At 42.9% G+C, this 24,202-nt stretch overlaps 6 protein-coding genes across 7 annotated transcripts; 1 reads left to right on the forward strand and 5 right to left on the reverse strand.

Moving 5' to 3' along the window:
- Positions 1-2,864: 2,864 nt before the first annotated feature.
- Positions 2,865-6,659, reverse strand: LOC108017220 (uncharacterized). 2 transcript variants are annotated; one of them, XM_070995963.1, is made up of 3 exons: positions 5,847-6,659; positions 5,410-5,659; positions 2,865-5,333 (listed from the first exon to the last, which is right to left on the reverse strand). In XM_070995963.1, exons 1-3 carry the CDS (start codon positions 6,344-6,346, stop codon positions 2,988-2,990), a joined length of 3,096 nt encoding a protein of 1,031 aa, XP_070852064.1. In that variant the 5' UTR covers positions 6,347-6,659; the 3' UTR covers positions 2,865-2,987. The 2 variants fall into 2 exon arrangements, with proteins under 2 accessions (XP_070852064.1, XP_070852065.1); XM_070995964.1 differs by having other exon boundaries at positions 5,410-5,655; positions 5,843-5,980.
- Positions 6,660-6,791: 132 nt separating this feature from the next.
- LOC139352990 (protein spalt-accessory) lies at positions 6,792-7,164 on the reverse strand. The gene has a single exon (XM_070995965.1). The coding sequence runs from the start codon at positions 7,142-7,144 to the stop codon at positions 6,908-6,910; it is 237 nt and encodes a 78-aa protein (XP_070852066.1). The 5' UTR covers positions 7,145-7,164; the 3' UTR covers positions 6,792-6,907.
- Positions 7,165-9,556: 2,392 nt separating this feature from the next.
- On the reverse strand, positions 9,557-9,814 carry LOC136117078 (uncharacterized). Its single transcript, XM_065866177.2, has one exon. It carries the CDS (start codon positions 9,807-9,809, stop codon positions 9,672-9,674), a length of 138 nt encoding a protein of 45 aa, XP_065722249.1. The 5' UTR covers positions 9,810-9,814; the 3' UTR covers positions 9,557-9,671.
- Positions 9,815-10,116: 302 nt separating this feature from the next.
- Positions 10,117-12,832, reverse strand: LOC108017210 (uncharacterized). The gene has a single exon (XM_017084207.4). It carries the CDS (start codon positions 12,675-12,677, stop codon positions 10,146-10,148), a length of 2,532 nt encoding a protein of 843 aa, XP_016939696.4. The 5' UTR covers positions 12,678-12,832; the 3' UTR covers positions 10,117-10,145.
- Positions 12,833-12,973: 141 nt separating this feature from the next.
- On the reverse strand, positions 12,974-15,734 carry LOC108017213 (uncharacterized). Its single transcript, XM_017084211.4, has one exon. The coding sequence runs from the start codon at positions 15,609-15,611 to the stop codon at positions 13,005-13,007; it is 2,607 nt and encodes an 868-aa protein (XP_016939700.4). The 5' UTR covers positions 15,612-15,734; the 3' UTR covers positions 12,974-13,004.
- Positions 15,735-18,953: 3,219 nt separating this feature from the next.
- On the forward strand, positions 18,954-19,878 carry LOC108017215 (uncharacterized). The gene is made up of 2 exons (XM_017084212.4): positions 18,954-19,594; positions 19,649-19,878. The coding sequence occupies exons 1-2, from the start codon at positions 19,071-19,073 to the stop codon at positions 19,821-19,823; spliced, it is 699 nt and encodes a 232-aa protein (XP_016939701.4). The 5' UTR covers positions 18,954-19,070; the 3' UTR covers positions 19,824-19,878.
- Positions 19,879-24,202: the final 4,324 nt, after the last annotated feature.

Consider the following 24,202-nt stretch of genomic DNA (forward strand, 5'->3'; position numbering starts at 1 on the left):
GCATGCAAGCGTGTCGAGTCGCCCGACTTGACTCCGCGTGGCAATTAAAACGCTGCAATCGAATATTCATTAAAACCCAATTTGCAGTGGAAGCACATCTGGTATTTTGGCATTATGGCAGCTCCATGGCTCCATGGCTCCGTAGCTCCATGAACGACCAGGTGGGCCCATCCGGCTTCCTTTGACAGCCGGCTTTGCCCGTAAACGAATCTAAAATTCGCACAGCTGCTGGTAAAATGGCTAAAAAGCGCCAGGAGCCGAATGCTGAAAGTTTCGCCAAAAAGCGAGAAACTTAAGCGGCAAAAATTGTATTCACAAAAAAAGGAAGACGCAACTTAATTTGGGCAGTTGGAAAGTTTTCGGGGGCATCACAAATCTGCTGGCATAATTATTATGAATTATGCAGCAAATAACTTGGCTCTCTGCTAATGGACTTGGCCCGCGGCCAGACAAGACCCCACACTTCCTGTTTTACACCGCTCCCCTGACGAAGGTAGTGCAACTAATTGACAAATGATGATAGAGTGTCTCGGACAGTCCTTAAAAAGGAGGTCTTACACGTACACCCCGCTTTATAGCACAATATTTTCTTAAGGGGAATTCCGTTCGCCTGGGACGCAGTTTTAAGGTCTGATAAAAGCTTTGTTTGTGCTGACGGAAACGGATGTTAACTGCCACACCGAATGGCCACTGACATGATGGCTCGAGGTTGGGTCCTCCACATCCTGCAATCCTGCGAAGAGTGGGGAGTATTATGAGTGTGGTCAGTGTAAAAAGCCTGAGTAAATATTTGACCAAGGGTCGCCATTGCCCAGGGTATCCAATGTTCGCCAGCCAAGCGGCACTTCACTCACTTGATTTATGAACTGCCAAAATGCGTTTACCTTTGCTACTCACCCTCACCCGCCATGTTGACTTTAAAGCGTCAAATTAAAAATCCCATTAAATGAAATATTCAACAAGGGTTTGCCCCAAAAATATCGACCATTCTGGACCACTGAATTATGCAGGACGTTAGGGGTAGAGTTTCCCTGCCAAAACATAATTGCGGATATTTTAATCATCTCGCATATTTCGCAGCTGAAGTGTCACAATTTCCGAATATTTTCGTGCCTATCTGCTGTGCCAAAAATAAATGCGGTCCCCTCCACCTAGCTAAGTATCCTATAAAATATTTCCGTCACCGACACCGCGCCATATCGGAAATTTGTGGCACGATTTATCAGGCATTTTATTTGGTTTTATGTTCGTATGGCAACATTGTTGAAAATTGAGCCATTTACTTTAAACTTTTCCAGCGGGATTTTAGAGAGTGAAAAATTGCCTGTTGTGAAGGGATCCTTTAAATCACGGGATTTCTGATTTCGAGATAAAATTCTACTTTAAAAAATTGTTTAAGTTGGCATCGTGTAAATATAGAAACAAGTATTCCCCCCAGGCAATATAACCTCTTTTTTACAGTATCCTTTACCATTCTTCTTTTCCATTAACAAAGGTAAGATATCTTTTTCTTTTCCTAATTTACGCTCTGAAATATTTCAGCCTGTAAATGAACTTTTTCGCATTTTTGCTTTCCCCACTTAATTGGCCTAATTTGTATGTATAATTAAAAATTTCGTGTACCTACTCCTTGTGTAAACTTGAAACCTTTGCGAAGGGACTAATAAATTGGCTCAATTTGAATCCCTTGGGTTAGTGGGTGAATATTTTTTCTCGGGAATTTCGATTCCCACAGGGAAAATGTAACAGTGCTGTCAGTGATAGTTTAAATGCACTGCAAGAAGGGCTTAGTGTTTAAAATATGATAGTATCTTAACCTTAACTTAATATTTTCTTCTTAGATTGCATATCTTAGTACATTTAATGTCTAGGATAACTTGACATGGCTACTTATTAGCTCAGTTTATAAGCTTGTCCGTTCCATCTGATGTTTGGATATGATGCGTTTTCAGCTAATCAGCTTACGTATTTAGCATATATTAGCATTTCCCATTAATTTACTATTATTCCTCGTGCGTGTGCGGGTTGTGCTGATATCTGAATCTCCATATAGAACCCCTCCCCTGGTTTTCCCAAGGCCCCTGTGCGTGCCTGCCATTTAATTAACTGCACAGACAACATTTTCAATCTCTGCTCCACTCGACTCCACAAACGCAACCCGATTCCGATGTCATTTCGAGTGGGAATGGCAGTCCGAAATGCTGTTATAATAACGCAAACAAGCTGTTGGGCTTACAAAATCTAATCCCCAGTCCGTCTGTATGTCGGCGGCACTAAAAACTAATTGAAATTGCCATATTTCATGTATAATATACGAGAGAGCAAGGCATTATGGCATCTTCTGCCATAACATAAAATTTCATAATGCCATTTGGATTTTCACGGCATTAGCAGGCAAGTGCTGTCTCTTGATTTTGCTTATGGAACGGAACATTTTTGGGGAGAAAAATCATAAAGACAGTTATTTAAGCATTGCACTGGCAAATTTTTGGAAAAATCTGAAATTTGGCCATTAGCTCGGATGAAAAACGGGTCAGAATATGGAATGGTTCTGTTTATTTTAAAAAGAAGAGACCATTTAAGCGAAACACAAAGTGTCGTTAGGAGTGATGTTAGTGAAGTTTCCAATCGACTTGCACTTTATACTATGTTCATACTACTTTCATCCTTGTCGAATATTATTAACATCCCAACGTTAAAATATCTTCATCCTTTTATAAAATCGGCATATAAATCAATGAATATTCTGGAATATTCTGTTATGTTTCCGAACCATTGTCAAACTTAAACAAAATTTGTCTCTTTTAAACACAGGATTCCTGTAGAAGAATATTCGTATCCCACTCTCAAAAACGAAACTGAAATAAAATGTTCTAAGTATATTATAAAATATACGAGACAGAGTATTTGAAAGGGCCATTCGAAGATTTCGCGACATTGGAAAGGATGATGCAAAGACAATAGATTAGAGTCCAATGGAAGATCCGTCAGCAGACAATATCAATGCGATAGGGATCGCAGGGATTGGGAGCCTTGCCTCGCCTTGGCATGGCGCAGATTGGAGTGGGTGGAACGGCCAGGAGCATTTTCAGCTTTCTCTCATTGGGCTTGAGGCCATCATCACCTATCGGGCCACCCTTGGGTGGCCTAGGCCTCTTGTCCTTGCCCTCCTGCGGATTCCAGGGTCGGACCAGGGTGCCCTTCTTTTGCAGGTACTTGATCATGTTGATGCCCTTCTTCTTCGCCTCCTTTGCATCCTTCTCCGCCTGCTTGGCTGCCTTGGCAGCCTCCTCGGCGGGCTTGAGGAATCTCTTGGGATAGCGCACTGGAATGGGTTCGGCTTTGACGCCTTTGGGTTTTCCGGCGGCAGTGCCAGGGAATCCCTTCCAGGCGCCTCCTCCGGGACCGCCGCCCATACCCCCGGGACCTCCTGGTCCACCTCCAAAGGCACCACCGGGTCCACCAAATCCCCTTCCTCTTCCTCCGCCAAAAACTCCTCCACCACCGCCTCCTCCTGCTCCTCCTGGTCCACCAAAGCCTCCTGCACCGCCGGCACCGCCTCCGCCACCTCCCCAAGCGCCGGGTACTCGTGGTCTTCCACAGGGCATCGGATTGGGTCCATGTGGTCCGCCGCCCATCATCCCAAAGACCCCGTCCTCAAAAACCACTTCACCCGGCCAGCCAAAGGCTGTGCCCATGTAGCGATCGCCCACGGCGCAGTCGAAGGCTCTGTAGTAGGGAGGCACACGGATGGGATACGTGGGAGGAAGAGGCATCTGGTCCTTCTTGGAGGTCTGGGTGCCATGGTTTACCGTCTCCGGCGAGGGTGCCCGAGGCGGTTGCTCCGTTCCCGCCGGCGGAGTGACCTCGAAGTCGAACTCCATGTCGCTTTCGCTGGTGTCGGTGAGCACCAGATGGTCACCAGCTGGAGGAATACAGTGACGTCGGCACTCCCTGTTCAAGGCCCTCTGGAGGTGCACCTTCTCGGTGGGATCTCGGCAGTGGCACATCATGAGGGTCTGGTGGCAGGTGCACTTGCGGAATCCCTTGTCCTTCAGCTTCCTCTTGATCTCCCGGAGAGCCACCGCCAGTTCACTCTTCACCACCCGGAAGGTGATCGGTTTCTGGCGCACTCCCAGTGTGCTAAGTGGTCTTAGAGTGATGAAGATCTCACCATTCTTCTTGGAGATATTTAAAACCGGCGAGGCCAGCTCCTTTTCCCGCTCCAAGGTCTCCGTATCCTTGCACTTGGCAAAGGCATTCTCCCGGGCAGGTTGCTCCAGGAAGAACTTCATCAGATGCTTAATGGGCTTGCGGATGGCTCCGGGTCGCCAGCCCAGCTTCTTGGCCTCCCAGCTCTTGCTCCAGGCCCAGCCATGTCGTCGGGACACGAATCCCGATTGGTGGACGCACTGCTTGTGCCTGCTGGAGATCTGACCCTTGTTGTTGGGTGGAATATATGGTGCCTTCTTGGGCGCCTGACCTTCGACCTTCTTTTGCTCCGTCTTTTCCGCCTTCGGCTTCTCCGTCTTGGGCACTGCCCGATCGCAGTTCTCGTCCAGCTCGGACATCTTCTTGGTGTCCTTGATGTCGTACAGATCGCGCAGCTCGGAGAAGACCTTGGCCAGGTAGGGTCGGCAGTCGTCGGAGCTCTTGTTGACCACGCAGTAGTCCTCGGACTCCTTGGGTTCCACCTTGGGGCACTTGGGGCCCACCTGGTCGCTCTTGAATATGTCGGAGCACAGCTTCCGAATGCGACAGTGGGCACACATCTTGCCAAACTTGCAGGTGCAGCGACATGGTGGACACTCCTCGTCCTCGACAGCCTCCTTGTCCTTCTTGGCCTTGTCACAGGGATCGGTGCAGTAGTCATCCAAGGTGGCCGGACCCTTGCCCAGGTACTCGAGCAGAATCTGGTCCGCCGACAGCTTCTTCTCCTTGTGCCGCTCCTCCACCACGGGCATGGGTTTGATCCCACACTTCGGACACGCTGCGAACTTGGGCAGCCAGGACATGTTGGTCAGGCAGACTGGACAGAACCGAATGGGCTTAATCTCCGGCTTGTGGCCATCGCAGTCGGCAATGGGCACCGGAATGAGGTTCTTCTCGCAGAAGTCCGGCTCCTGATCCTGGACAGCGGGCATGTAGACGAAGCACGGCTTGTCCGGCTTTTCGGGGAGCTCAAGGAACGGTGGAGGTTCCGGTTGACACCAGCAGGGATTCATGCCAAAGTTGTTTGCCTCATCCGGATCTCGGCAAGGAGGTTTGGGTGGTGGCATCCCTGTCCTTTTGGTTATTGAATCAATCATCCGCTCGTACTCAATGGCCATTTTCTAGTGGGGAATGGGTGGAATATTAGAGATTATAATAGGCTATAATAGGTTACTAAAAAGAAAGGTAACACCCCACCTTAAGTTCACAGCAGGCTGGTATGCCGGATCCATTCTCCGTCATCATTTTGTAGGGCTTTATTCCACCGCCCTGGCTGCGATATCGATCCAGGTCCAGTTTGAGACGTTCATCGCCCTCCTCCTCCTCCAAGTCGTTTTGGCAGGGCTCGCAGGCACTGGGACACACCTGTGACTCGCCCATCACGAACATGATGTCCTGCGGATTGATGCTCCTGTCCACGTTGCGCTCGCCCGGGGCTTCAGGCTCCCTAAAATAGCAGTTTAAAACAGGTTTCAATTAGGAGAATAGAGGGTGTAATCTAAGAGTCCTTGATTTAAGTCCATTGACTTTAATTTTGGGAATAATGGAATGTGCTACCATGATTTAATAAAAAAAAGTGTACTACAAATGGGCTTAAGACCATATAGACTGAAATGTAGACTTTAAATACTTACTCGGCAATGCACATGACGACCAGTCGGCAGAGGAACTCCAGCTTTCCTGTCACCTGACCGCCTGACACCAGGTTGATTACATCCGAGTGAAGGATGTCGGTCATGTCCTTATCGATGCTATCGACCACGCTGGACGGAAACGATGCCTGGCCAGAGCCAATCACCTTTTTGCTGTACACCACCGTAAAGGATATGCCACATTCGTTGACATTCTTTCTGATCTCCTTGGGTTCCTTCTGGAAGGTGAGTCCAGCATTTGCCTTGAAATCGCTAACGTTTATCTGACTCTTTGTGAGGATAAGTGGAGTCTTAAAGAAGTTGGTAGTGACTTCCAGCTTGGCAGGATTGGTGAACTCCGTGTTGTTGGCCTCCAAGTGGGTGACAATACAATCGAATACGAAGATGGGTAAAGGCTCTTTCTTTGCCGGAGCTTTCTTCTCGGGCTTTTCGGTCTCCGACGGAGGCTCGATCACAGCTACCGACTTCTTCTTGGGCCCCATCTCAAGGACTTAAGCTTCTTCTATCCCTTGAAATCTGCAATTTTTTACTGCCTGTCTGGGCTTTTTCTTCGTTTTGCGGAACTAGCCTGTGTCATTCGCTTTCCGATTTTATTGAATTTTTTTACTTTGGATTTTTTGAAATACGTTTTTGTGGACTTACTACACTAAACTTTACAATAAAACTGAAATAGACAGGCAATACAGTGTTCTGAATATAAAATCAAACCCAACTCTGACCGGTTTCAAATGAGATATGGCCCCCAAACATTTCTGACAGTATCCAAGGCATGTTTCGTTTTTATCGGATTATAATTAGTGGGGAAATTCCATTTATATACCGTTATATACGGGCAAACCAGAATTACTAATTAAATTACACCGATATGGCGAGCCCCCTTAAATTTAGAACTTGTTTAGGAGGAACCATAATTTAAAAAAAACTCAATTTGGTTTCGAAAAAACGAAGTTTTTATTTTATGCTGCATATGAGGTGTTAACCAAATACATCTTTATCCATCAAGTTAAGAATTGTTTATCCTCTTGAAGGATTGTAATGAGTATTTAGCCCAAATGACCGCCATGTCCCAAGGAACCTCCAAGTCCGCCATGGCCAGATTGTCCACCACGACCAATTTGTCCTCCATGACTAGATTGTCCACCGAGTCCAATTTGTCCTCCGTGTCCTCCTTGTCCACCGCGACCAATTTGTCCACCACCGTGTCCACTAAGCTGGCCGGGAGTTGCCTGGACAGCAGCCAGGGCGATCAGAAGAAAGGCACACAGAGCAAAGAACTTCATCTTGTTAATTTTTGATACACTTTGAGGTGCTGCAAGGTCTTTTATACCTCAATTGGCAGCGATTCGCAGTTACCTGTTTTTCCGTTACCGTGTCATTCTTTTTGGGTCAGCAATTGTTAATTTATAGGTCATATATTTCAAGATGTAGCTGGTTCGTTGTGTATCAATTAGAATCAGCTGATCTCATTAAATACCGGTCACTCTTGTTATTTGCATTTGTTTGAGAAAGATTATTATTGTTTGAAATGAATATTTAAATGTGCTACGCAAATTGTGACGCATCAAGGCAGCTTAAACAAAAAGTAGCATACAATAGTATTGCGCGATTTATAATAAACTTGTGCAGATCTGATCATGTTACTCAATTTGCAAAATATTTGACCTTAGCTTAGCAGACTTTATGATAAGTAGAACAATAATATTTATAAACAAAATTATCTAATCTAGAGAGCCATCATACCTTTTTGAAAAATTACAATTCTTTAGGTCTACGAGAACAAAGAACATCATTTGCATGCGACACAAGTTTCTGCTTCCGAATACATAAAAGACATTAGGAGTGCTACACTATTTAGACCAAACTTCTCTCACATCTTCATAATACCTACTTAACATTGCGTCTTATCCCCTTAACTCTTTCCAGAGATTTTGTTTAAATTTTAGATTTAGTTCTAATTTTCTATGTATTTCCGGTTCTAACAAAATATATCATAAGACTTAAGAACCAATGTTTCCAATTTGAAATCTGTTGATCAATCTTGACTGGCGCATTAATTATTATGTTTTGCTACTTGTAGCGTTGAAAGCCTAAGACAATAAATACAAATACAAAATACAAAGCATATTCTTGGGCATGATTATTATTTAAAGTTTGAAATTTTAAAGGTTTAAAGCTTTTAAAGTCTACTTTTCAAGATTTTTTGCAGACCGGGTAAGGCAACTACATTAAAAAGAAAGTGTCAAATTATTTAGACATGGACGGGCTTTAGGAAGTCTCCGGTAGCACTTGGCAAATAATTTTATTTTCGGCTCAAGTGGATACTGCAATTACCAGAAAAACTAAGTATCCAAGTCTACCTATGCGTTCTAGAAAGATATTGATATCTATCTATACTGTCTTAATGATTTTAATAGTAATGCTTTAATGGCCTCGTTAGTAGTTAGTTGAGAATTGAGTTAGTTTGATTTAATTGTAGGACTTGTTTAACTGCAAGCTTACTAGCCATTTTTTTGCAATAAAACAACTCAAATGGAAATAACAATTTTGATTATTTTTAAACAGGTTGCTTATAGTCTACAGTGATAACAAGGAAGAACGCTATAGTCGAGTACCTCGACTATCAGATACCCGTTACTCAGCTAAATGGAGATATGCAAGCTGCAAAGCGAGATTAAAATGCGCCACCTACCGGCGGTATACAGATTTAAGCGTTATGGGCGTTAGAGTGGGCGAGGCAAATTTTTTTTTTTTGACCAATCGATAGGTATTGTCGAGACCAATACATTTCAGTTAAAATTTTTTATCTAGCATAACAATTTTGGGCGTCACAGGTTTTCGCGGTTTGTGGGAGTTAGAGTGGGCGTGGCAAATTTCTTTTTGGATCAATCGATAGGTATTGACGAGACCAATACATTTCAGTTAAAATTTTTTATCTAGCATGAAAATTGTGGGCGTCACAGGTTTTCGCGGTTTGTGGGCGTTAAAGTGGGCGTGGCAAACTTTTTTTGGATCAGTCGATAGGTATTGATGAGAACAATACATTTCAATTAAAATTTTTATTCTAGCATCAAAACTGTAGGAGCCACAGTTTTGGGCGGTTTGTGGGCGTTAGAGTGGGCGTGGCACTCTACTGAAACAAACTTGCGCTGCGCAGGAATCTCAGGAATCTGCGTGCCTAATCCCAGTATTGTAACTCTCATATTTTCCGAGATCTCAGCGTTCATACGGACAGACGGACAGACGGACAGACGGACAGACGGACAGACGGACAGACGGACAGACGGACAGACGGACAGACGGACATGGCTAGATCGACTCGGCTAGTGATCCTGATCAAGAATATATATACTTTATGGGGTCGGAAACGCTTCCTTCTGCCTGTTACATACTTTCCGACGAATCTAGTATACCCTTTTACTCTACGAGTAACGGGTATAAAAATTGTTTATAGGTTATAAAGCCTTCTCTGTTGGTATAGTTAAATTAGAAAATAAATCAAAATAAGAAGCAATGGAATAATATTTTTTTCCTCGACTCTTAAAATCTTTTCAGCTCTTTCAACAAGCCCAGTATTCAGGGGTGCAACTGAAATCACCTCAAATCTAAGTAGTATAAAATTGTGCACTCTTCGATTTCTGTGGCACCCACCATTTTATATTTTATTCATCTTAAAAATAATTTTCTCAGTAAAGTTTGCTAAAAAGGTTTTTTATTTAAGATTTTTGAAAAAAAAACATTTCTTGTTATTTCAGTTTACAAGTTGACAGTCCGTTTCGATCAAATTCCGCTTCCTTAGTCCAAATACATTTATCCTGCAGCCTTCTTAAGGTTCTTGGGTGAAATAGACTTTGTCTCGGGAGTACTCTTTGCCTGGACGGCAGCCAGAGCGAGTAGAAGGAAGGCACAAAGAGCAAAGATCTTCATATTGGAATCTTCTGATGCCATCTGATGTAGGCGAACCCCTTTTATAGCAAAGCTGGTATCTGGTCGAGACCCGTTTCTAATTAATATTTTATTAACTACAATTTGAATATCTAACAAACTTTGATTAGAACAGTTTTACTTACTCTCACAATACAGCTTTATTATATTTAAACAGGTTGTATTACGTTCAATTCATACACAGACAAAAATATTTGATTGCTGGTCTAGTATTTTGGTTTGCTTCCAAACAAAACGGGTTGATAATTCTACATTTCTTCTTCAAACCTCTTAATATTGGTGTGTTACAAGTAAAATAAAATACGATGAATAAGTTATAACTTTTAATAAAAAATACATTTAGTGCTTTGATTTGGCTCGCATTTTGCGTATTATTTTCCGCGGTAGTCCCTTCCACACAGTTTTTGTGAACCGGTACGGATCGATGGCGTCTCGAGTGGTTCCAATTCTCAGTGGTGCTCCGGCCTTCTTGCCCCAAACCTTCGGATGCCTCCAAACGACGGGACTTCCATGCTGACCTCCGCCCCGGTATCCATAGATTCCATCCTCAAAGACGGTTTCTATATTGTTCCCAAAAGGTGTGCCCATGTAGCGATCTCCGGCTGCACAATCGTAGGCCCTCCAGTAGGGACTATCGCGCACTGGGTATTCGGGAGCTATCTTTGATGGTCCTTTCTTCCCAGTTTGGGTGCCATGGTTCACCATGTTTCGCAGGGCTTTTCTCTTCGGGTTTCTAGTCCCTGCTGGCGGGGTCACATCCAGATCGAACTCCAAGTCGCTAACACTCGTATCGGTCAGCACCAGGTGATCGGGACACGGCTCTATTAAACGCTTCTGGCATTCTTTTTTCAGGGCCTTATTTAGGAGATACTTATCCAAGACATCGCGACAGGTGCACATCATTAACGACTGGTGACAGGTGCACTTCTCAAAGCCATGATCCTTCAGAGCACGTTTTATCTGCCGCAGTGCCACTGCCATTTCGCTCTTTACGATCTTGAAAGTGATGGGATTCTGTTTCATGCCCAAAGTGGCCAGTGGACGAAGGGTCACGAATATTTCACCATTCCGCTTGCAAATGTTTAGCACTGGGTGACCATATAGCTGCTGATCCTCCTGCTCGGCTGTTACCTTGCGGCAAATGTTGCTATCCCTGTTGCGGAGCAGGAAGTGACGCATCACATGGCCGGAGGATCGCAAGATGGCTCCAGGTCGCCAGCCATTTTTCCGGGCCTCGCAGCTCTTGGTCCAATTCCAACCATGCCGGCGGGACACCACACTGGTGGGTGGAAGGCACTCTTTGTGACCAGCCTTTGGAGGATGACTGACCCCGCCTGTGAACTTGTCTCCCTGGTACAGCGACTCCGTTAGCTCCTTGATGGAACGCCTGCCATGGAGCGTGAACAGCGACTTGGCTTCGCAGCGCTCCTTAATAGCCGACAGCTTCTTGGAGTCGTGCAGGTGGTAGAGATGCTTCAGCTCGGTGAACACCTTTGATAGGTAAGGGAGACCATCATCCTCGTGCTCTGTGATCAAGCAAAAGTCTTCACTGGAACGGGGTTCGGGTTTGCGAAACTGTGGTTCCGGTGGCTTCTCACCCTGAAAAATGTCCTCGCACATCTTGCGGATTCGACAGTGGGCACACATCTTTCCCGCCGTGCAGGTGCAACGGCAAGGTGGACACTCATTCTCGATGAAATTCCGCCTTCGAACCTTGTCGCAGGGGGGCTCACAAAAGTCCTCGGCTCCTGGCGGTGCCACCGGTCTCACCAGCTGCTCGGCCATGACATCATCCGCCGTCAAGCTTTCATTCGGATGTCCTTGCAGGAAAGGAAGTGCTTTGGTGTAGCATTGAGGACATTGGGCAAACTTCGGCATCCAGGACATTGAGCACAAGCAGACAGGACAAAATCGTATGGGTTTCACTCCATGTTCTAGATCAGACCTCATCGGAACTGGAATACAGCGTTCCTTGGGAGTGGGATCTGGAGTCCTTGGAGTGCGAACTGGAGTGGCCACAGTCGCCTCACTAGGAAGCTCTGTAAACACCGAACTTGTGGGCAATTCCATATGCTTAACCTTCCCCGCCACAGAATCTATGATATTTGAGTACTCCTGGGTGAGCTGCTTTAGCTTGGTGAAGGAGGGTTTCTCCCTGGGACAGGGATCATCTTTAGGGAAAGTTGCTCTTCGATTTTCCAAGCTCTTATAGCGCTCCAAGTCCAGAAACAGACGCTCATCTCCCTCCTGCGGCGGAAGTTCCGAACAAGGTTCGGATGGAACTTTCAGCAGAGGATCTGGATCGCCGAAGAGGAACATAACATCCTGGGGATTCATGGTCGGTCCCTGGCTGGCACAACTTTCTGGTCCACTCTTTGTTGTCTTCCTCGGCTCAATCAAAGACAATCTACTGGCGCGGGAAACGCTTTTCCTCAGCGGCTGATTCTCTGGAGGATACTCGCACTTCAGGGTCAAACGGATGAGAATGCTTATGGTGCCTACAACGTTGGCTCGACGAACCAGATCCAGTGTCTCCTCATGCAGCAGATCGTTCATGGTGGAGCTGATCTTGTCGAGAAACTCCAGGGGGAAGACCATGGTGGCGGTGCCCAGGGTTGAACCCTGGTAAACGGAACCCATCGTCATTCCCTTCTCCTCCAGAATTTGACGCAGGGTCGAAGGTTCCACTGCCAACTCCAACTCTCTGTTGGCCACAAACTGGTTGACATTCAGCCGACTGGAAGTCACCTTCACAGACTTTCCCGCAACCTTGGTCTCCACCAGAAGCTTCAATGGATCCTCGATTTGCACGTTAAAAATCTCCAAATGGGTGACGACCAAGTCGAACAGAAACGTAACGTTTTCCCCCATTTCGCGATTGTAATCTTTAGATTTTTTTTTTAGAATTTTACAACTCTAGTCGAGTATTCTTATGGTAAATAACATTTATATAATATAGGTAATTACAAAAAAAAAAATTGGGAACACAAGTTGTGTGTGTGAGTGAGTTACACAAAAGTAATTGTGAATTTGTGACAATATTATGTCATTAAAAGCAAGGCCTTTTAAAAATAGCTCTCCAAATGTCCCAAAAAATATTGATCTCGTTAAGCTGAATTAGGTGTGATGATCATCTCGGGTAAGTTTATAAAAACGAAAATCAGGACTATCATGGGATAATATTTATTGTTAATAACATTACAGTTTGCGGTTGGTGCGCATTTGGTGAACAATTTTTTTCGGAAGTGTCTTCCACACAGTTCGAGTGAACCTATAGGGATCGATGGTATCGGGAGCAGTTCCAATCGGCATAGGTGCTCCAGTTCGCTTCCCCCAAACCCTCGAATCTCGTCGAACGGGGGCTCTTCCATGTTGACCCCCACCTCCGTAGCCATAAATTCCGTCCTCAAAAACGGTTTCTATATTGTCTCCAAAGGCTGTGCCCATGTAGCGATCGCCGGCTGCACAGTCGAAGGCCCTCCAAAAGGGACTATCGGGCACTGGGTACTTGGGTTCTATAGCTGGAATCCCCTTCTCAGTCTGAGTGCCATGATTCACCACGTTCCGAAGGGCCTTCTCTTTTGGTTTCCTAGCTGCCGCTGGTGGATTCACATGGAGATTCAACTCCAAGTCGCTGACACTAGTATCGGTAAGCACCAAGTGTTCGGGACAGGGTTCCATGATGCGTCGCTGGCACTCCTTTTTGAGGGCCTTATTCAGCTCGAATTTCTCCAGGGCATCGCGACAGGTGCACAGCATTAAGGATTTGTGGCAAGTGCACTTGCGGAAGCCCTGATCCTTTAGAGCTCGCTTGATCTGCCGCAGGGCAACAGCTAAGTCGCTTTTAACAATCCGAAAGGTGATGGGTTTTTGTTGCATGTCCAGAGTGGAAAGGGCACGAAGGGTGACGAAGATCACTCCATCCTTTTTGTAAATATTTAAGAGAGGCAGTCCTTCTCGCTCTCGCTCCTCCTGATCATCAGCAAGCCTGCGGCACAGGCCACGCTCCTCCTTGGGCATCAGGAAGTAACGCATCACCTGACCAGCTGCCCGAAGGATGGCTCCTGGCCTCCAGCCGTGCTTCCTGGCCTCCCTGGTTCGAGGCCAATCCCAGCCATGCCGACGAGGAACGGTGTGCTCCACCGGCAGGCAGCTCTTGTGACCCGCCGTCTGGCGATAGGCTCCGGGAATGTACGGATCCAAGAGATTATGGGACTGTCTAAGGGCTAGAGAGGATTTGGAGGGACGATAGGGGAGTAGCGTCTGCGATTCGCAACGCTTCTCGATCTCCAACAGTTTCTTGGTGTCGTGCAGGGAATACAGATGCTTCATCTCGGATAAAACCCTGGTCAAATAGGGACGATCATTGATGGGCTCGGGGATCACACAGAAATCCTCGTTCAAGCCAGGTTGTGGTATTACCAACTGGTTCTCATCCTCTGGCACCTTTTTCTCCTCAGTTTTGAAGATGTCCTCGCACATTTTGCGAATGCGACAATGGGCGCAAAAGGTGCCCAACGTGCAAGTACACCGGCATGGAGGGCACTCCACGTCGGATTCGGATTCAGATTCCGGAACTGGTTGACCCAGCCCAGGTTTATTCTTCTTTTTCTTTATTTTCTTGACTCGCAATATAGGTTTTTTGCATGATTTTGAGCAAAGCTCTTCGTAATCTTCAGTTAGCTTTGGTTTGACCAGCAGCTCATCCAAGATCTCATCCGCAGTCATCGGTTTCTTGGGAAGTTCCTCCAGCACAGGACGTGGTTTGATGTTGCAACGGGGACAGGGTATATATTTGGGCAGCCAGGACATGGAATGCAAGCAAACAGGACAAAAGCGAATGGGTTTGATATCATATTCAGTATCATCTCTCAGGGGAACGGGCATCCAACGCTCTTCGGGGATTTCCTTGTGATCCATTGGAGTAGGAGCATTCTTTTCCGAGGGTGGCTCTGTGGTCACCGCCGAACTGATGGGCACTTCCATCCTTTTCAGTTTATCGGTCACCAAGCCAATGATCTTTGAGTAGTCATCTGTTAGCTTCTTTAGCTGACTAAAAGAGGGCTTCTCCTCGAGACAGGGATCGTCATCTGGGAAGACTACGCGGCGATTATCCAAGCTTCTATAGCGCTGCAAGTCCAGATCCAGGCGGATATCACCCTCCTCTGAAGGAAGTTCAGGACAAGGCTCCGAAGGGATCTTCAGCAGGGGATCGGGATCGCCGACAATGAACATCACATCCTGGGGATTGAATGTGGGTCCCAGACCAGTGCATACCACTTTCTCCTGAACCTTTTTCGGGATTACAACAGCTGAGGATTTCCTGGAACTCCGACGTGAGCTTGATCTGCGCGGTTCCTCCCTAATTATGTCCAAATCTGTGCACTTGATTATCAGAACTAAGAATACGGTCAAGGTGCCAACGCAGTCGGTTCGGCGCATCAAAAGTATGGTATCCTCGTAGTAGAGATCGTTCATCGTGGAACATATCTTGTCGATAAAGGTGTCCGGGAAAAGCATCACATTACTGCCCAGGGATGATCCCTCGTAACGGGCGACTATCTGCATACCCTGTTCCTCAAGGGCCTTTCGCAGCACCGAAGGTCTGGTGGTGAACTCCGTCCTTCTGTTGTTCGCAAAGTCGCTGACATTGATCCGACTCGGTGTGAGCTTTATATTGAGGCCGGCAAACTTGACTTGCGCTTCGCATTTTTCGGGTTCCTTAACCGGTTTGTACAGATCGAGACTTTTGACCACTATATCGAAAAGGAAGTCGGTGTCTTCATCACCTTGTCCACCCTCCATATTTGAGTAAACAGTGCTTATAAAAACTACCACAATTTTAGGTATAAATTTGTGTAAAGATGAAAATTCCGTGTGAATTTTATGAGTGATAAATGCACTCTGGTCTTATAGGGTATGACAATAAACCCAGGGATATATTTTGTTAATATTTTCAGCAGGAAAGGAATAATGCGATGCTAGTCAGAGATGCTAAGAACGATTATTAATTTTTATTATATACCTAATAGTAAAGGATATATGAAATTTGAAATTATATATATTAATATTTAATACTAACATCCCCAAAAGTATTAAAATTGATTATTATTATTATTATTATCAAAACTAACAGTTGTTGCTGATTTTTATTAGGGTTCGTTCATAAATAAAACTTAATTTAAGAATCTTTTTTTTGAACACATCAATGCTGTAAAAACCTTAAGACCATCTTCTTCATTGAGTTATGTTAAATGTTAAGAATGCTCTTAGATGGTTCTAAGTTGGCTAGAAAATAAATAAAACCAACAAAATAGTTAGTGCCTGAGGACCTCTGGGAACAGCTGGTAGGCCACGGTGTGAACTCCAGTGACCTGCAGTCTGACCAACGACTCCTGAAGGAATTCGAACATGTCTGGGCCAGCGAAAAGCAGCCAAATGGGTTTCTAATTACCCCGACCACTCCCAGTCGCATTTTCGCCTGTTGACTGCCCCTCGTGGAAAATCCCGCTCTTATTTATCGCTACACCTTCCGTAAGCCGCTTAGCACGCGATGCCTGGGAAATCTCACACGCCCCCCGGGGGCGGACTACCATTTATCAAATCAGCTCACATGCTTATCTAAATTAAGTTCAATTTTAATTAAATTTCGCGCATTAGGTCGACGCATATCGGCTATCCCCGCTGGCCCATTTCACCATCCACACACCCAATCATCGCCGAAAACTAGTTTTTAAGAGCGAATTGTGCCAAACATTGGGGATTTTATCGAAAAATGCTGAGCCGCAAAATAGAAACGTTTTAGCGAGGGGACCGCCTGACTAACTAAGCCGATTTAATTGGATACAAATTGGTGCAGCCAAATGTTCAGTGGGTTCGAACATGGGCGGGGGTTCTCGAGGGGGTGGCTGCCCGCGCCAATAGCCAAACAATAACAAATTGGGACCCCTGGTCGGGCGAAATTCGGTCCAGTTTTTTTTTGGCCGAGTTTCTGCTGGCCAAGTGGAAGCCACTCGTGCATAAATTATACAACACCAGTGTATATACAAGTTTACTCTAACTGAGAAAGAAGTCCATAGTTGGGGGAGTTCCATATTATGTCTTAAATAACTTTCTTTATTTCTTTAGTTGTTTTCTTATTTCAACATTTAAATATTTTAATTTTCACTTTTTTTAGTACTATTCTCATTTAAATATATTTAATGTCGAGTATATAGATTTATACATTTAGATTATACCATTCAGGTTTAAAAAACCATAAAAACACAAGCAACATATATTTCTTTGTATTATAAGTTTCAAGTATATAGATTTATATATTTACATTATATTATCCAGGTTTTTAAAAAAGACCTATGGAAATATTAATTTATTTGTTTAAATGTTTTTGTAAACCTTTTTATTTATTACTAGTTTATTTTAGGTAGAATAAGTTGACTCTTAGTTTCGAATACATAGCTTTATATATAAAGTTTTAAGCTAACCAGAGTTCGGAAACCCATCTTTCGTTATTTGCTTGTCTAGCTGTTTACAATTTCAAAGCAATTATAGTTTTGGCAAACACAAATAAGTACAATCATGTGGTTTTGGACAATAAACAGGTGGTTAACATTAAAAGATATATAATAATGGTCTTAGTAAGCACAACAAATATTTATAGACCTTCCTTTATTATGAAGTCAAAGCGATTAGACAGTTAAAATCATTGGAATGTATAGCCCACAACTTCTTATATAAGAGTATTTAGATTGGCAATCCAAACACATGTCCATTTGATGGCCACACACAATTTGGTCAGAGCTCGCACAAATATTGTCGAATACAAATCGAGCAGGGAGCACCAGGTAACATTTTCGTGTGGCTAAATTGGCTCCTCTGGTCGAAACGTGGCATTAATGACTTGTTAATTAGTTGGCCATTTTGTCGAGCAAAGCAATTGCAAAACAATTTCACCAGCAATTGTCATTGGTTCTGGTTCTGGTCCTGTTCTGTTGCAAAGCCTGAATTCCTTCGATTGCATAATTTATGTGCCGAATCGGTTTTGATGTACGACTCAAATAACTAAAGCTGAACCATTTTGGCCACATTTATTTGCATATTAGTGCTGTTCTGTGGATGTCTTGCTGCATTTTAATTGCTTTGCCAAATTAATGTCTGGCCTCAAAATAAATGCAAAGCACTTTGCCAACTGGAAAAAGCCACCAATTAGAATGTCCGAATGTGAATATGTTGCTACATGACCCAACCATCATCATATGAAATGGGTGAAATGGCACAAACTATATAGGGCAAGTGGAGCTGAATAAATCTCCTTTCTCCATGGATCAACCATAAAACAAAAGATGTTTCTCTCGAGCAGCTGGCAAAACTAATTCCGATTCTATGCTCCCACAACTAATTGGTTGGAGAGAGTGTTCTTGGTTTTTGGCTCTTATTTCGGCTCGAGTGAGCACTCTTGGTTTTCGCACGTTACGTATACGCCACAAGTACCCAAGTACCCCGGGCATGGAGGCCACCTAATGCCCTCCTCGTTGGCGGTTGCGGCTGCATCCAGCCCACTTGGCCCACTGACACTTGGCAGGAGCATTGCTGATGCGGCTGCCACTGCTCGGGATCCTGCTGGCAGACAAATGAGCGCTCCCATTAAATGCTTCTGAAATATGCTGGCGAATCATTCACAGCCGGAGATGGAGATGGAGATGGAGCTGGAGCTTCCCAGGAAGCTGGGAAATCTGGAAAGTTCTCCAGGCCAATAAATCTACGAGTTCCGCACACGGAGCACAGCTCGTTCTCCGGGGTCCAAAGTGTTAAATCGTATTTAATTCGAGGCTTTTTGGTTATTCAACGCATTGAGTGCAGGCAGTGTGTGGGTGCATTTACTCAAGTACTTACATATAATGCATGTATTTCCCAAAAGGAAAATCCTTTACTTAAATCAAAAACGTTCCCCAGAACTTAAGCTTCATTTAAGTTCCTTCTGTTTAACAAAATTTAAGTTTACTTTTGATTTAGAAGAAGACTTTTAATCCTTAAGTTTTGAGCAATCATCTAAAATAAGGACTAAGGTATTATCAAAGTTGTTGGTTAAAGTTAAAGAAAATATATACTTGAATCTTAGTAGGAATAGATTTCAGGTTGTCAATTTATTTTTACCTGTTTGGTTGTTCGTTCTCATTGTTTAAAATTTATTATGTAGCCAGAGATAAATTTCCCTAGAGCCTGCAATCAACTCCCAGCTTACCGACTCCTTTAATATCCTGAAAGATGGGAAAGAAAGGCAAGAAAGGCAAGGGCAAGAAGGGCAAGAGCGTTATCAATGCTAGGGCCACAGTAGTGCCTGAAATACCCCCAGAGCCAGTATTTGCCAAAAATGTGCCCTACTTTTCTTTCGATCTGATTATAACGCGACTGGAGGTCAAGGGCGTGGCCCTGGCAGATCCCAGGAAGCTACTGGTGAAGGTCAACTTTGGGGGCAAGGACCTGAGTCTTACAGCCAGTCGTACGAATGTGAGCGAGTTCAAACCGAATGCCAGCATTATTTTCCAGGCAGAGCCACCGATTCTCTCCCAAAAAGTCGAAGAAGATGGCATGAATTTTGAGGTGATATACGACGACCAATTGGTTGGTTTGGGTAAGATGAGTCTGCCCAAGAAATTAACCGGAAGGATAAAACTAGACATGAAAGCGTTCTCCTACACGAGCACATGTAACCTAGAAATGGCGGGAAAACCAGTAGGTGGTCTGGAGTTTCTTTGCAAGCTGTTCATCAGATGTGGCGATTATGCTAGGTGAGTATTTCTTTGTAAAGTACTCAATAAGTAATCGTAATGTTTTTTAACCAGGGAGGGGGAAACATGCCCCAATTTGGACAAGAATATAAGCCCAAAGGACATCGTTTTCGTAGTCGGTAAATCACAGGCAAATACCAGCTGCTGTGATCCTTGCCGAGATGTTTTGGCAATCGAGGCGAGAAAGGAGAAGGACTATAGTATTCAAGGAAATTCTAGTCGTAAATAAGTGATATAAACATCCATCAAGTGGCAATGGTAATTTTTCTTAGTCATTTCTGAATTTTTGTAAAAATATTTAAAAGTCAAACCTTTAAACAATCTAAGCCAAATGGGGTAATAGAAAATATTCCTTAGCATCTACGAAAAACTAACTCTTGGTCTACACTTCTTGGCCATTTAGGTTTTTAAAATATATTTATGTAATACTAATCCAAACATGACCCAGCTCATGTTGCCCTAAATCACATACTCCTAGTTCAATATTTTAACATGTATCAACCGAGGCTTCCTCTCAAATCCCCATAGGATTTCCTTCGCCCATCTCGTGTTTTTCCTGGCCAAACAGCTTTAAAGTATCTTTTTGGCTTTAAAAATGAACTTGTAACTTGAAATCGTTATATTTTGTTCGCTGTCAAGCTTCGCTTTGCTTGATTACAATTCGACTTCAATTTGGGGTATTTTTCTGGCTTTTGTAGATAAGCAAATATTTGGGCCCGGGATCAGGTTGGATTTTTATTACGCATTTTGCTCATTTTAATGTCCTGGCTGGCTTGAGTTGTTTGCCTGGTCCTTCCACACAACTCCCCCTGCAATTCGAGGCACCATGTGGGTGTGTGAGCACATAAAGGAAAGTGAGTTCATCTATTTTTTATTTGCCCTCAGCCAGATGCTTCAATATCATTTATATACACGTTCTTGTAAATGGCTGTAACCCGTATTATGCTCTTGGAAATTTCAATATTGACTTCTTCGCGTGTTTGCGTCCCTTTCCATTGTACTGAGCTCTTAAGCCCAACGAAACTCGCAGTCAAGTAAATAATTGAATATTTATTCGATTTTCGAACTTCATTCTGCCTTTCAAACTGGGCTCCATTGTTGGGGAAACATTTTTTACAGCATCAAGTTAAATTACATCCGCTGTCTGACATAATATTGCATATTACACCGACAATGTGCGATAATAACATCAAGAAGGCGAGAATCGGAGGTTGGCTTCGGACTTTCAGCTGGCAACCGCAAGGCGGAAATTAAAACTTCACTCAAGAAGGAGGAAGTGTGTGTGTTTTCATGGGTTTATTAAGGTGGACCACTGAAATTAGAGAGTCTTATGGGGGTTTCATTTTCTAGGCAATAAAATGAATAACATAGATGTCTACACTTGATTTTTCAAATCAGTTCTAGTTAAGTGCCAAAAAGCAGGGACCGAAAATCACTTAATCATAGTTTGTGAGGTTTATTTTTAAAAGACTAGTTACTATTATTTATTCGTATTTCTGTCAAAAATAATACATTTTATCCCTGCCCACAAAAAGTGTAAAAATAACCAAAATGAAAACAAAACAAAGCTCTGTTTACAGTTGTACACAATGTGCCTAAAAATTATCCAAATTGAAAAAGGAAAAACAAAATTGTATACCATTAAAAATATTTTTATGTCCCTGTCAGAAAGAGAATTAATAAGTAAAAAGCTTTTAAAAAATAGCTCGACTGCTCTGCCAATAGAATTTCAATGAATATAATGCTCTTTTGTTTGTGGCAAATGACTGCAAAAAAGTTAGGCAACACTGCGTATGCGTGATTAAATTTAAAAGTATCTAAAAGCCATTAGAGTGTTTGAAACCTTTTTTGTGTCTGACACATAATCTGAAATTTAACTTTTTAGCAACTATATAAACAATTTATCAATGTTTGTTCATTTTTTGGTATCACAGGATACCTAAAGCCCTACAATTTAGCAAGTTAAAGCTCCACCCTAATTTTCCCAAACAGATGTGATGTTGGTTGAGTGCTCCTCTTTTCTGTTTGCCATTCAGTGCATCCTTAGAGTCATTCAGGCGGGCAAAACATCAGACAAATATACCATTCCTGCGGTTTCGTGCATTGAATTGAATGCCGGCGCACTTTTTAATGAACTCGAAATTCCTGGCACATGCGAATCCAGCAAGGCCATCACTATTTTTCCACAAAAGTGAGACAATCACCAGAGACATGCCGATATATATTTGCGGGAAATTAAATTTGGGGCAAAAAAACTAGCACTTACCTGTGTGCAGCACTTTTTTGAGCTTCTTCCACTATAATAATTGAATCAAATCCTGTTGAAACTCTGCTCAACGTAATACGTTTCTGCAGTCTGGCAATAATAAATCCATGCCCGAATTCGAAAGCAATCCCATTCGAATCCTGCTGAAAATGCAATTAACTGAAAGCCAAACACATGCCTCTGCTTATCAATATGCTTCAGTATTTATTTAAGTATTTCTCACTTTGCTTTAGTAGTTTTCTTTTTGAGTAAACTTAGTTGAGAGCTTTTCAGTTTATACAGAATACAGAAATTATGCTGTGGGTGGGGGAAATTGGATTGGGAAAGTTTGGAAATGGGAAAATGGGTTGATGTCAACTTAGGGTTATTGATCTAAGCATATACATACAGAGACATATACAGATATACACAGAAACATTTACAGCTAAATCTTTAATCGGGGGACTCTCGGCTACAATGAGAAACGCACACACATTTAACTAGTAGTTACTGATATTGTTTTAATGCATAGTTTATTTATTCATTTTCTAGGCGTATTAGACAGCAACAATGAACTATAATTTTCCACTACGGATTTGCTTGACTTACGCTGTTTGAGATTCAATAATTTACAAGTTAATTGCCTCTATGCGGATTATGTAGTTCATGTTTAGACTATTAAATGCTTTCAGCATAATTGTTGAAATGTGGCTAATGATCCACTGACCACTTCGATTCGCTATTCATTCATGTATTTGTTTACGTTCTTTTAATTGTATTTAATTTAATTTAGTTTAGGGTACTTAGGGCTAGACAAACGTTTAAGTTTCACTTAGCGCTTTCAAGGGTTCCTTAGTAAATTCGAAAGTGGGAGAGCAAGAGGTACAAAAGAGCCTTACATACAGTGTGTTGTCGATACATGATACATGACTTTGCCATTTGGCTTACGACTAAGAACTTGCTAGTTTCTGTTTCCGTTTCCGCTTGTTGTTGTTCTTCTTCTTCTGGTCGCTTATGTGGTAATACAATATAGATAAATATCTAAAGGGGTGCTTTACGTTCAGCCCCTTTCTTATTTTTCCGCCGTTTATTTACATAATTTGATTCCGAGATTACTCGACCTTACTCACTAGCTTTTTATTGGGTACAGTTTACACAACGCAATCACCTTAAGGTACAAAATAGTAAAGTAAAGGTACAGAATTCCCATGGCAGAGTGTGTGTATGGTGTCTGAGTGTGCGTGATATGTGGCTGATGTTTAGTAATTAATAATTCAGAACTTTTCTGATATGTTCGAGAGACGCTAAACTGCGGTTCGCAGCGCCACCGCCCAAAGGGGGTGGTTCGGTTTTCCCGGCTTTCCACCCGCCAGTTTCCACACAGCTCGACATAAAACTGCATTTGTGCCCGACATTTGATGCGAAAATGCAGCTCAGCCGGGGTCCCCGAGGACGGGATATGGCCACTAATGCTCCGGCACTCCGACCCACCGAACCACCGACCCGCCGACCCACTCCCCTTTAAACTCGACGCAGCTCAGGGCGGCTCAGTGCAGCTCAGTTGAGGGAATGTGTCAACTTCTGTGTCAATTGTATGGCCATTAAACTATGACGCAGCATCAGCACTGCCATCCGGCTCAACACTCGAAAAAATAACCAACTTTATCAATAAAAAAATTGTTTTTCAAGAACTTTTGTAGCCTGTTTCAAGAAGATATTCTCAATGTACCGTTAAGAATTTTGTTCTAAATTTCTAGGGATTCAAGTATTATATATAGGTAATTAAATGTTCCATAAATTAATACATTCTAACAAGAAATTTTTCAAGAAATTTTAAGAAGTTATTCTCAATGCTCCGTAAAGAATTCTGTTCAAAAGCCTTAGTAATTCAGGGATTATATAAAGAGAATGAAATGATCCATAAATAAATACCCTTTAACAATACATAGGCAAAACAAAATAATTCTTATCTTTTACCTTAAAATAATTATAATAAGAGATATTTTTCAAGTACAGCCCCTGCATACTGCAAAAATCCTTTTCGAAATCCACAAACAAGTCTGGGATATAAAATATATTTTTAACAATTTTTGTCGGAATTAAAAAAAAATAAAATATTTTTAAAATGTATTTAAAAAAATAAAATGGATTTTAAAGATCATTCACTAAACAAAAAAACATATATTTTTGTAGAGAGTTATTTAAGAAATATTTATTTCTAAAATTTTGTTGGTTTTTAAATTTACAAGAGCTAACAAATCGATAAAATTATTGTATCACTCCTCAATTTATTGCACTTTTAAGTTAGTTCCCCTTTTTTTGAGTGTTCTGATTTCATATTCGAATATGTCAGGCATTTTTAG

Source organism: Drosophila suzukii, chromosome 3 (assembly GCF_043229965.1).
Source record: "Drosophila suzukii chromosome 3, CBGP_Dsuzu_IsoJpt1.0, whole genome shotgun sequence".
Classification (NCBI taxonomy): Eukaryota; Metazoa; Arthropoda; class Insecta; order Diptera; family Drosophilidae; genus Drosophila; species Drosophila suzukii.

What these genes read in the sequence shown, in the direction of transcription:
- LOC108017220 (XM_070995963.1), bottom strand. Translation starts at nt 6,346, where the DNA reads ATGGGGCCCAAGAAGAAGTCGGTAGCTGTGATCGAGCCTCCGTCGGAG. An exon ending in GTCGTCATGTGCATTGCCGA is followed by an intron (nt 5,660 to 5,846) that starts GTAAGTATTTAA and finishes CTGCTATTTTAG; the next exon opens with GGAGCCTGAAGCCCCGGGCG. An exon ending in CAGCCTGCTGTGAACTTAAG is followed by an intron (nt 5,334 to 5,409) that starts GTGGGGTGTTAC and finishes ATTCCCCACTAG; the next exon opens with AAAATGGCCATTGAGTACGA.
- LOC139352990 (XM_070995965.1), bottom strand. Translation starts at nt 7,144, where the DNA reads ATGAAGTTCTTTGCTCTGTGTGCCTTTCTTCTGATCGCCCTGGCTGCT.
- LOC136117078 (XM_065866177.2), bottom strand. Translation starts at nt 9,809, where the DNA reads ATGGCATCAGAAGATTCCAATATGAAGATCTTTGCTCTTTGTGCCTTC.
- LOC108017210 (XM_017084207.4), bottom strand. Translation starts at nt 12,677, where the DNA reads ATGGGGGAAAACGTTACGTTTCTGTTCGACTTGGTCGTCACCCATTTG.
- LOC108017213 (XM_017084211.4), bottom strand. Translation starts at nt 15,611, where the DNA reads ATGGAGGGTGGACAAGGTGATGAAGACACCGACTTCCTTTTCGATATA.
- LOC108017215 (XM_017084212.4), top strand. Translation starts at nt 19,071, where the DNA reads ATGGGAAAGAAAGGCAAGAAAGGCAAGGGCAAGAAGGGCAAGAGCGTT. An exon ending in AGATGTGGCGATTATGCTAG is followed by an intron (nt 19,595 to 19,648) that starts GTGAGTATTTCT and finishes TTTTTTAACCAG; the next exon opens with GGAGGGGGAAACATGCCCCA.